Source organism: Theobroma umbraticum, unplaced genomic scaffold (genome assembly GCF_002168275.2).
Source record: "Theobroma umbraticum cultivar Fairchild unplaced genomic scaffold, ASM216827v3 scaffold_51.0, whole genome shotgun sequence".
Taxonomy (NCBI): domain Eukaryota; kingdom Viridiplantae; phylum Streptophyta; class Magnoliopsida; order Malvales; family Malvaceae; genus Theobroma; species Theobroma umbraticum.
This window is the reverse complement of record NW_018397260.1, coordinates 6,457,053-6,469,939: the sequence shown is the minus strand read 5'-3', so window position 1 is coordinate 6,469,939 and position 12,887 is coordinate 6,457,053. Positions and strand designations below refer to the sequence as shown.

General features: G+C 30.5%; 2 protein-coding genes across 3 annotated transcripts in view; both read left to right on the top strand.

Annotated features, from left to right (window-relative positions):
- The first annotated feature begins 482 nt into the window (after positions 1-482).
- LOC110416391 (branched-chain amino acid aminotransferase 2, chloroplastic-like) lies at positions 483-5,833 on the top strand. Its single transcript, XM_021428382.1, has 10 exons — positions 483-868; positions 965-1,059; positions 1,519-1,693; positions 2,331-2,507; positions 2,600-2,731; positions 3,025-3,123; positions 3,767-3,883; positions 4,663-4,758; positions 5,003-5,115; positions 5,613-5,833. The coding sequence occupies exons 1-10, from the start codon at positions 806-808 to the stop codon at positions 5,725-5,727; spliced, it is 1,182 nt and encodes a 393-aa protein (XP_021284057.1). The 5' UTR covers positions 483-805; the 3' UTR covers positions 5,728-5,833.
- A 6,631-nt stretch (positions 5,834-12,464) lies between these two features.
- LOC110416622 (branched-chain-amino-acid aminotransferase 2, chloroplastic-like) overlaps positions 12,465-12,887 on the top strand; it is a 3,055-nt gene continuing 2,632 nt past the window's right edge. For both annotated transcript variants that reach the window (XR_002445177.1, XM_021428649.1), the window contains exons 1-2: positions 12,465-12,552; positions 12,726-12,799. Coding sequence is in view for 1 of the 2 variants with exons in the window: in XM_021428649.1 (XP_021284324.1) it covers positions 12,487-12,552; positions 12,726-12,799 (140 nt within the window). In the remaining variant the exon portion in view is untranslated. The remainder of the gene's footprint in view (positions 12,553-12,725; positions 12,800-12,887) is intronic.

Sequence of the window (12,887 nt, the reverse complement as noted above, 5' to 3'; positions counted from 1 at the left end):
GGATGTTCTGAATTCTGAATAATTTCTGGCAAGGAAAGTGCATCTAATTTTTGTAGAAGAAATGATGTAGATGGGTGTGCTTGATACCTGGTATTCACATGAAGCCAGCCCAATTTTTCAACCCAATGACTTTCTGTGGGTTCAGCCCGCTGCCTATAATATTACCAATTTAGCCCAATACAATCACGCTTACAAAAAGACTATGAACAACAAAAAATAACAAATGAAATAGTCGATTAAATCGGATTAAAGTGTTTGATTATCTCATAATCAAGTTTAGAACATGTTCGAGCATTCAAAAATGTTAGCCTAATTGTTATTCCAACTATATTATAAGTTTGTTTTAGTCAATCAAATATTCAACTCATTGTACGGAATTAATCCAAAATTTTTTTAATTTGTTGGGCTATGGTGGCTTCCGTTGGTCTCTGCTCCCTCCCATGACTCGCCACTCACCCCTGCCCTTCCCCTCTCCCCACCGCGATTATGGAGCTAAGTGGTGATTAGTCCAACTTTTGCCTTCCGGCGAGGAAGTTACATTTTAGTGCAAAATGTATTTCTACGATATTCAATCACTTGAACAAAAAGAACCCACCTTTTAAGGCAAAGAAGAAAATTACCCTTATGAAGCCATACGAAAACTTGTTTCGTCGTGTCAAGTCTAAAATGTCCCAAGTGGAGGGAGAATCTGTCTGCCCAAAAACGAAAACATTGGCACCTCTCCCACTCGATTATTGGACGAGCATAACTTGAAAAAGGTTCTTGGCATCCTCCTAAGGGAAAAGGGAAAAACCCAGAAACAGAGATGCTCCTTGTTCCGCTAAGCTTTACCAACGCTACTATTGGCCAATTCTCCTCTTCTCTCAAGGTACCCATTTCTTCTTCTTTTTCCTGTAACGATAATAATAGCAAACCCAACTCAGTTGACCCTTTTACTTAAACAAAAAAGCTTGGTTCTTTGCAGGTCCATCATCAGCTTCGTTTGGCTGGTACATCTTCACATGGCTGCTTGTCTGCCTCTGCTTCATGGCGCCGAGCCACTTCATCGGACTCTCATAGGTAAAAAATAAAGTCTTGTTTTTGAGGAAACAGGAGGGGTATTACCGGAATTCTCTGATTGGTAAATTATAAAATGTAAATTTAAGGTTCATTTTGTTTTTGGCGGAGGTCCAGATAGGATCACAAGGAAGTTGTGAAATATATATAGAACGTTTTGCTTGGTTGTCATAATTCTTCAATCTGGGATCTTTCACTTGTTAGAGAATTAATCAGATACAAAAAAAACGAGTAGCCTTATAGTGCTAGCTCGATGCACTAAAGCATATGGAAATGTTGAATCAGTTTGTTGTCTTATGGACAGTTTCATTGATGAAAACTGATACTTGTGTTGGCCCCAACTTTCAGTAATGTCTACTCTTGAACTACTTCACAGTTATTTGCACACTTCTTGTTGTGTTCAGTAAATTGTAATTCATCTCTGAAACGATTTTTGATGAATTTTCTTTAAAAAAAAAATAGTGAAACATCTGAATCAGCTGATAGAAGATGGGATAGCCTTGGATTCAATCCCGTGCAAACGGACTACATGTATGTTATGAAAAGTTCTGAAGATGGAAGCTTTGCAGATGGTGGCTTAAGACGTTATGGGAACATTGAAATAATTCCATCAGCCGCTGTCTTGAACTATGGGCAGGTATGTTACATGAAACTCAATGGTTCACGTACTTGGTTTCTTTTCCCTGGATTTTTATGTTGTAAGCCATCTCGGATAGTTTTGGGGTTTAAAAAGAATCCTTGCTCTTTCATTAGCTGAAAAAAGAACACATAGCTGCTCTAGGTTTTTCTTATACTCTTCCATTTTTCCTTGCGTCTCTGCTAATAAGATGTTGAGAACTTTCAAATTCAATTTTCATTTATGCTTCTTGGCAAATTCATCAAAGATGTTTTGGGATGAAAATATTTTGATTCATAAGTAAATCATTTCATCAACCATGAATTTACTGTTTTGCCCCTTAATATTCTTATCCTCAACTAGTGTACTCATCACATACAAATGGCGTATGTTTTATAAATAATCATTACAAGCCAAGGCCATGTCCCGCCCCATGTCTCTTCTTCTTTCTTTTGTCTCATATTCACTCATGCATGGGGTGAATTTGCAGGTTGTTGAGGAATAAGTGTATAATTTAATCTTGCTATACTCAACGCATCTACCTGAGTGGAATCTTTTTCTATCTTATATGAGGAGCTATTTAATCCAAGAGATGCTCTTTTATGTTAAGGCAGTGCTGCTCTGTAACTATTGTATTAATGATTCTTCTTTCTTCTAGGGGATTATTGAGGGTCTGAAGGCATACAAGAAACAAAATGGATCTATTATACTTTTTCGTCCTGAGGAAAATGGATTGCGGCTGAGGGTAGGTGCGGAAAGAATGTGCATGCCTGCACCAACTATTGAGCAGTTTGTGGAAGCTGTAAAAAGTACTGTATTGGCAAATAAGCGCTGGGTAATTGGCCACCATGTTGGTTATTTAAAAAAAGTGTCCGATTGCTGTTTGCATTTTATCACCTCTGTCATAGGCTGAATGCCATACTGCAGGTCCCTCCTCCAGATAAAGGCTTTTTACACATTCGACCTCTACTTCTGGGGAATGGACCTGTTCTTAGTCTCACAACAGCTCCAGAATGCACCTTTTTGATCTATGTTACTCCAGTTGGAAATTATTTTGAGGTATGTTGTTGCTTGATATCCTTATTTTGCAAGCATGACATCAAATTCAAGTAGCTTGCTAGGATGAAAGTTCCTGTCTACAGCCCAATACTGAGCAACTCCTTGTCATGTCCACGTATAATTCGTCTCGCACTTGTAAAAGTTTCTGCTTCCAGTTTGAGCTTTTGTTTTTCACATTTGCTTTTCTCAAAACTTTTATCATCGTGTTTTCCTTCTAAATAGATATCGAGTTACTTGAGTAGCAGGTATTCCAGTTTTCTACCATTAACCTTATATTATTATCGTGATGACAGCGTGGTTTGAAACCAATTAATCTGGTGGTTGAAAATGAAACACGTCGTGCAGCCCCTGGAGGAGTTGGAAGCATTAAAGCTATAGGAAACTATGCTGGGGTATTCCATTTCCAGTTCATATATGAGACTTGTTGATTGATTAGAATGCACTCTTCCTTTTCTTTTTTTTCCTTTTTAAATTTGTTCACCATGGCTTATTTGCATTTTCTGTTATGCAACTTATCAAGGCATTTTCTTTATATAGTTGATGAGGCTATAGTAATTCTTCTGTTTTCTCTAGTATCATATCATTTCTAAAACCATAGGCCATATGCTATCTTTTTCTCGCACTTTTTGTCCTGTAAATCTTAGTTTAATATTTGTTATTTCCCTACAGACTTTAAATGCAAATTCATTGAAATATTGTACATTAGGAGTGATTGAAACTCTACATTAAGTCAAATATTTTTAAGTTAAACACTTTAATGTAAAATATACTAATTAAAAAGTTGTTGGAAATTCCAATTATAATTGTCATCTATGGTGAAGATTCATTTAGTTTTGAGTTTTCTTTAAGGAAGGATTGCTCTTGTGCAAGAATTGTTAATTCCAGACGATTGCTCTGTCCTCCATCATTGCTTTATGAATGGTCATTGATAGGCCCATTGTTCAAATATTTCATTGCTACAACATGCCTTTCACTGGTAATATATGCTTTTAGTATATTCAGAAACATTGAAGCTGTTGTATCTTTTTTTCACAGATTATTAAGGCACAGGCCGCAGCTAAAGTGAATGGTTTCTCTGATGTTTTGTATCTTGACTCTGTTCACAATAAATATCTTGAAGAGATTTCTACCGCTAACATTTTTGTTGTGAAGGTATCGCTTAGTTTTTGAATCTTAATGGATTCCTGGTAACCAAAATATGAGCATATCATTTAGACCATGAAATATCCTTGCAATCTTCTGACTAAAAAGTTTAGAAATGAAAAATTGATTCTATTAGTTGCATAATAAAGGCTTAAGATGTTGTGGAGAAGTGACATTAATATATCTGGCTAGAAATTTTCAGTCTGTCTTTTTAAAATTTTTTAAATTATGTTATTAAATGCATTTGCCTTTTCACTAAATTGAATATGGGTGCCATAATTGTCTGAGAAATACTTCCAATTTGAGATATAGAAAATAATCTCCAGTCTTCATTTCTGTCAGGTTTTAGTTTTATATAACTGTGTTATGACATGTGTTTGGGTATTTTAAAGCATCTGTTTCTTAGCATTGTTTTGATGTTGCCCATTTGTTATCTGATGTAACAAGCATCGTACCTTGAAAGAGGAATGTAGGAAGAACTTACGTGTTTGTAGAAAACTTTGTTGGCCAATGCTTGGCTATTTTAACAAATTTCATTCATAATTGTTATAAATTGCCAAATATTTAGGTTGTACAACTTAAAGATGGTGAAACATCTTGTCAGAAGTAGGGGGGAAGTGCAAGTGATTTCTGCAGATGGAGTCTTATTTATCGCCTACCATCTCCCAATCATGTTCTATTATCAAGCAATTCAAAATTTCTCCTAATCTGTACCAAAAATAGAATCTCTCTCCAAGACCTGTTGCATTAGATTGATTTTATTATGTTTTGTTCTGTATAAATTGCAGGATGATACAATCTGTACCCCAATACTAGGGGGGACAATTGTTCCTGGGATTACAAGAAAAAGTATTATTGATATTGCTCACAGCCAAGGGTTCCAGGTATGCAGTTTGAAGTGGCATTCTCTCTAATTTAATTGTTACTGGACAAGTTTGATTATCTTTGTATTGATGTGCTAAGAATGCTCAATACTTCATCAAAAGTGTTTTTTTCTATTTGAAATAAATCAATCATTTGCTCATTCTTCAATTCATATTCTAAATGGGTTGTGTATTGTTGATACGTGGACATTCTTTTGTTTATCCGCACCATTTATGTCCCTAAGCCCTTTGCATATATAAACAGGTTGAGGAGCGACTTGTGTCGGTCGAGGAATTGCCTGATGCCGATGAAGTTTTTTGTAGTGGAAATGCTTTTTGTGTATTGCCTGTTGGCAGCGTCACTTACATGGATAAAAGGTCAATTCTTATTTTTATCCCCTGGATTTAAATTGTTAGTATTTTCTTAAGAAAGTAAATCAAGAATTTTTATTTTTATTTTTGCTAGAAGAGACCAAAATATTTAGAATAATGATGATAGACAAAGCTATCTTTTTACGACTTGGTTCAGTTGAAGTTTTTTTATTTTAATAATTAAGAAAGGAGATTCGAACTCTGCCTATCACATTCCAACTAATAAATCAAATGCTCGAATGCTTAGTTCAGTTGAAGACAATATCCCATGAAAAGTTAAATTTAGAAAAATCTCAAGGAGGCTTAAGCATCTTTAAGACAATAAAGTATTCAGGTGTAGTGGTGGTTTCATCCCTTAGATAACCTGCATATTCCCTTTTTTTTCCTTGAAGGTATCGTAATAACCTGTCCCAGGGTCTAGAATCTACTTGCATACTGTTTTTACTCCTCACTGAGTTAAATAATCTGACATAGTCCTGTCAATTTTTGGCTTTCTTTTGCAGGGTGGATTACGGAGACAGTGGATTTGCAGTATCTCAGCAGCTCTACTCAGCACTTACAAATATACAGATGGGTCTTACAGACGACACAATGGGTTGGACTACAGTGTTGCAGTAGATACATTCACTTCTTTCCTCGAGTTTTGGAATTTGTTGAAAGAACAAATGATGCTCAAAGAACCTTTTATTTTTCTTTTAATTAACTTGAGTATATTAGTTGGCAATAGTGGAGTTAAGGTTTTGAGTTTAAGAGGTGAAAAGTCAAAGACAATATTTATAAAATAATTATATTAAAAGTTGAATGTTTGCTAAAAATATAAATAAATTTTAAAAATTATTCAATAAAATCAATCTTAATAATTTATTTTAAAAAATTAATTATATAATTATAAATAATTTAATAATGACCATAATTCTAATTTTTAGATAAACTAATTAAGAAACAGTAATAAATATAATAACAAAAATTTCAATGAGAAGTTATCTCTTAAAAAATATTAAAAACTATTAATAAATAATTTAATGAAAGAAGTAATTTTTTAAAATTAATTATAAAAATTAAATACAGTATCAATATATAATTTAATAAATAATCTCAAATAAAAAACTTACTTGTTCATAAAAATTAAAAAAAAATAATTTTTAGAAAAAAAACGTAATATTTAAATAAAAAAGTAATAGTTAACTTTAAGTACTGCTTAACCAAAATCTTTGTTTTGTTGTTGTCAACAAAAAATATTAAAAACGTAAATTTTATATTAAAATCACCAAATAAAAATTATTAACTACAAAATTAAAATTTAAAATATTAAAAATAAATAAATAAATAAATAAATAAATTTAATTTATCAATTATCATGACATAAAACCAAAAAATTAATAACTAAAAAATGTGAAAAAATATTTTTTTATTTTTACAATATTCATTAAAAAAACAATAGATGATGATTGTGGAGTTTTCAAGAAATGACATTTAAAAATAATTCTATTACAATAAATTTTTTATTTTATTCAATTAATTGATGATTGATTGTTATGAACCATTTCGTCAAATAAAAACTCATTATAAAAATAAAATTATAATTTTTTTTTAAAAATAAAAATATGTTAAATTTTGTTTTAAATGTTTGTCAAAAACAAAATTATAAAACTTCAAAAAAATAAATACAAGTTATAAAATTTTTAAAATTGTTAGAGGGCAGGGGCCCCACTAGCCCCCTTTGCCCTCCGCGTCTGCTAGTTGGATCTTGGCTTAAATCCAAGGGCCGTTTCTTTAACTCAGGCCAGCCTTACTCCTTATCAATCCCTTGAAAAAGAAGCTCAAAGTAATTTTCTAATGCACTTCAGTTCGGCGAAAGAATGAGTTAATTGCCAGGAAGTGAGGCTAACGGTACTCATAGCATTCACTCTACGCAAATGCATTATCGTATAGAGATGTCGGTGAGTGATTCAGCCGTACTGACCATTTTTTCACAAAAAAAAAAAAACGCAGAGTGCATGCAGCCATTAGCCATTGTGGTGACAGCATTTTCATACAAAAAAGAAGGCTTCTAGTTTTGCAATTGCCAAAAGCATTTTTACACTCACACGAAATACGAAATACCATGGAATTTCGCTTACATGGGAACGGCATCAAAGAAGGAATTGAAGAAAGTTTTACAATCATACATTCTTTCTATTTTTGGTTTTAACATTTTGAACATTATTTTTCCTTTAATAGCAACAATAGAGGGATAAAGAAGTACAGTTATAATCATACCAAATAAATCATTGTTCTAACTTCATAGAAAGCAGGAAGAATACATCCTCTTGACAGCAAGAACAAATTCATCTACAACAGTCCGATCATAAATAATTGAAAAACCCAACATAGTAAAAGTAATAATTAATAAATAAAATTTGCAAATACATTAATCATTGGGACAAAAACCTCGGAGTAGAGAAGAAAAACCGCAAAAAAATTGTACCAACTCAAACGTACGAATAAAACTTGAATTTTTTTTTTTAAAAAAATCAATTCGACATTACAATCAAATTGTGATACCCAACATCATACATCTGATATGAATGTGATTGTTAAGATCTATATAACAATTCAAGTTTACTACTACTAGCAACTTGAGTTTAAGTTTTTAAGGATAACGTAGTTTAAGTTCAAAAAACTATTGGATTAGTGATTAAACTTGAGTCATTACAAATGATATTAGAGCCTACGCTAGTCTGATGCAAGTTTTCACATTACTCTAATGAGATCTTGATCTTGTGTATGTGATGTGTGACCTTGATGAAGACATCAAAAATTTGAATTGGTGAAATTATTTTGTGTTTTTTTTGTTTGTTTTCTCCACAAGTGGATGATTAATTGATTGAAAATTCTTATAGGTTGTAAGAATTCGTTTTTGCTTTGTGAGAAATTTGGTTTATAATTAATGTATTGTTTATATAAAACTAATTCGATTTGTGTAACGGTCCAAGTTCAATAACTTTTTGAAATTAAATTACGTGGTTTTTAAAAGCTTAAACTCAAAGTTATTAGTAGCAGTAGACATAGATTGTTATATAGGACTTAACAATCATATTTACGTACTAAAGAAGATATAAGAGAAATATAGAAGCACTAAAGTATAGATAGGGCATATAGACGAAAATATCCTCATTCAATAATAAAATAACAAATACCAAAACACTAAACACAATTAAAGTATTCACGTGGTGAAATAGTGAGGCTCCACGTGATGTAAAACCAAGGCAGACTTCATTTTATATATGCTAGTTTGCTACATGTGCGATGCTTGGAATAATAATTTTAATTTTAATTGAATTAAAAATATTTTATAAAATAAGCATATAATAATGATTATATTGTTATATTTAATTATTAGTATTCATTGATTTGTACAAAATATATAATTTTTGTTATTATAATTATCATGGTGGTATTTATAGTGGTACTTTTATATAAAAACATACTTATAAATAACTTCACGATAAAATAAAACTTTAAATAAAATCTTATTTTTAATTAATCAATTTGCATCACTCTACATTAATTATATTAAACGTTAAAAAATAATATGAGAGTAATTAATAATGAAATCAAGAAAAATTATTTTTTATAAGTACCTATATATAAAAAGTTAAAAAAAATCTAAAACATCAACCATAAGAGCAAAAAAAAATCTAATTTAAACTTTATGCCATGAGATCTCAAGTCCACATCTCAAAAACTCAATCATGTCAAGTAAAAAATCATATCAAATATCAAGCTCAAACCCAACTCTATCAGACCTCAAGTTCACATCCCAAGAACTCAACTATAAACTAATTTCATTAAATCTCAAGTTCACGCCTCAAAAACCTAATTACCTGTCAAATTATAAACGTTGTCAAATATCAAGGTAGGAGCCCTTAGGGTTATTTTTAAAAATAATTATGCCCTATCAAATCTAAAGACAATACCTCAAAAAATAGCTATGCATCAAATGATCGAAGCTCCACGTGGAGCAAAACCAAAGGCTCAATGTCTCATAAAGGCTCAATGTCTCATAATTTTGAAGTCTTCTTGGGACTTTTGATATAGACATCACTGAGCCCCATCTAATCTCAAGGCAAACTCCAAAAAATAGTTATGTGTTAGGGCAGAGTTAGAGCATTTTCAAATGGACCAAATAGAAAAAAATGTTAAATAGTTATTTTATATATAATTCAATTATTATTAATCTAAAAAATTAAATAAAATTTAAAAGATATTAGATATACAAAAATATGCACATTAACAGTAATGATAATATCATTTATATATATGATTGAATGAAACTACAAAAGAAATCTCTATTCCTCTTCCGAACAAGAGTGGAAGACAAAATAATTTTTCAAACTCAAATAAATTACTTTTTTACTTTCTATGTTCTAGCTCTCCTTTTATTTTCTATTTGTCTCGTAAATTACTAATTAACATATTAGGTTATTGGATTAAACTATTGAGATATAATATATTATGATAAGCTATAAGGTTTGACTGTTAAAATATAATATATTATGATAGTCTTAGATTTATATTAAAATTTAATGGGTTTGGATTAGTAAACTCACTTTTATTTTTTTTAAAATTTGATAGGTTTAACATATGAATTTAGAATTTATTTATTGGATTTAACTAGTAATACGCTAATTATAATTACTCTAATTTTATCAAATAGTTTGAACAATAAAACTAATTATTAAATAAATTTTTTTTTGAAAGCCAATAAAAATATGTAAAATAAATAAAATTATATTGAAAGAAATACAATTATTTCATTCTATCAATTTATATGTATATTTTTGTTACTTAAAGTTTGCAACATACTTGCTAAAATGAATTAGTTATTCTGAATAAAAAATATATATTGATAAAATTCTGAACAATAGTGTAACACTATAACTTATATTTGAGAATTACATAATAATTTATTTATTTTTAAAGATTAAAATCATAAAAAATAAAATCTACATAATAGAAAAAAATATGACAAGTAGAAGATAGAATTTACATATGATATAATAAAAAAGAAAGAAAAAGAATATGATCTATGGTTCACAGAAATTTATGAAAGAAAATCTATAAAGATTTAGAACATATGAGTAAATAAAATAAAAATAAATAAATAAATAAAAATTATAATCATATAAATTGAAAGAAAAAAATTAAAAAAACTTTAAAATTGAGTCAAACATATAAAATTATTTTATTATTTTTTATTTATATTAATTATTAAATAAAAAATTATTTTGGAGGCTATTAAAAAATTTATAAAAAATTTAAAAATTTTTATATAATATGTAAAAAATTTTTAATTTTGGATCCTATAAGGAGGCTTCTCTAGTGTTAGGTGATCAAAGCTCCATGTGGAGCAAAACCAAAAGCTAAACATGTCACAATTTTGATGTCCTTTTGGAGCTTACTTTCAATATGGTTATAGATTAAAATTTAACTTGACAAGTTTTATCAATTATGATCTAATATTTATATGATCTATTCAAAGTTAGATCCCATGACAGTTGTCTCTTGATGATTTTACGTGAAAAACTTAACCATTTTTTGTGACTTGTAATGCTACCGTATATGAAATCTCATAAAGTTTTTTTTATACAAGGTTATAGCTAATTATAAGGCGGTTGTAGCATGGCTTTATGATTTAGGCCATGGTTAAGAGCAGTTATTTGCAGTCACCAACTGTTTCTGCCAACTTATCACTTTGTCAACTTATGTAAAATCGAACTTATCACTTGGTGGATTTATGTTCACGAAGATGCTATTAAATTGTCAGGATTTTTCACGAGGTTAATTAGCAACAACTATAACAATTCAAGTTAATTAGGTTTTCATCAAATTAAAAAGAAGAAGATATCAATTAGTTCAACTTATAATTGATTAGTGATTGTAGCAACAACTACGTACCGAAGTTATTTCCATTGCATAGAATGTGTTAATCAAATGGTTGAAATTCAAAAATGAAAAACCCAAAAATAATAATCGTGTGTATAAATGGTACAAACTTGTAAAGTATAGATATATTCGAATGATACTCGGCAATGAGCATGTTTTTTTAACTCTTAAATACAAAGAAAAAGAGATGATGTTACTATTCATTTCATGTTAATTTTCAAATTTTGTGATTTTTTTTTCTAGACAACCATCCATAGATGCACAAAATCACTGCCTAACTCATCTAGAGATAGGTGTTTGATTTGATAACCTGACCTAGATAGCATCTCCAAAGCAATAGCTTTCCCACCGGATGTTATTGACCTTATTTCCCTCTCTCAAAGTAGGCTTCCATGTGAGGTAACAACCCAACTTGATGGCAACAAAACTTCTGCCATTGATTTCTCCCTCTCTCAAAGTAAAGCTTCATGCTTATTGATTTTTCTCATAATTATAACTGATTATAGCTATTCAAAACTTAACTCAAAACCTAAAACTATCTTATTTATTAAGTTTAATAAATAAGTTTGAACCTAATATCTATTACTAGAATTTAGGTAAGGTTTTTGTTTTTTTTTTTTTGTGTTTTATTTCGATGAAAATGAACTCCTTATGTGTTTCGAATTTTAATTTTACTATAAAAATAACCAGAGATCCATGGAAAATAATTAATCTTAAACATCGAGACTTATTATCATCGAAGAACTTGAGCAAGAGAACGAGTTTTATCCGATTTTTATACTTTTTCAAACGAGAAGAACTTGAGTGTATGATTGCTCGATTCAATTGAGCTTGCAATCTTATGTTTTTGGAATTAAAATGCCCATGTGTTGATTCACATGATAGAATATATGGGCACATGTCACTGCTATTATGATTTAATTTTCAGAAAATAATATATATATTATTGTACTTTTAACTGAAAAAAACTGCATCTCCAAAATAGAATTCAAAGAAGATGTTAACAAAAAAAAAACTTAGAATTTAAGCTCATACAAATATTAATTGCTTGGAATTAATTTATATTAATTGCTTGGCATTAATGTCTTCAAACTCATCTTTACCAAGACCATTCATTTCCTCAAAACATCCATAACCTTTCATCTGCCGTAATACTTGTTTGATGTAACTTGTGCTGTCTCAGCTAACGACTAAACTTAGTCTAAGTCAAGCACTGTCCCAATTTTACGTACCGAGAAGCGAATGGTTCAAATCCATTGCTTGTGTATTAAAATTACATTTAGACTTCCTATATATACTTGGCAGTTCTCTGCTGCTATTACAACTTAATTCCTTGTCCAAAAAACATTTAGATTTCCTGGTCTACATGTTTTCCTTCATTCAGTCGTTAGTTTCCTCTGTATTGGCTGCTTAATTCTGTCTGTTAGAGAATAAGAAGAAGGGCAAAATATGACATTTAGAAGTGCATGCTTTCCCCAGTTCCTTCGATCTTTGGTCGGCCCTGGCCGTTCCAAGGTATCAATCTCACTCTCTCTCTCTCTCTCTCTACTATTGTATTGTAGAAGCATCAGCTGTTTAATGAATTTCCTTTATGTGTAACTCGTTGTTGACAATGAAGTTTGATGAATATAGCTTTGAGACATCCCTGTAATATAATAACCTGTCAATTTCTAATGCGTTTCTCTTAGGCTGGAGCTTGCCGTTATTTCGCATCTCGGGCCGCGTCTGCCTCAAAGGAAGGCTGCGACCCTCCTTCCTACAGGTAAATATTGAATTCTATGTACATCTGCAATCGTATTTTCTCACTCATTTTTCCCCATTGGCTGGGATGCACTGTGGGGATCTTTCTT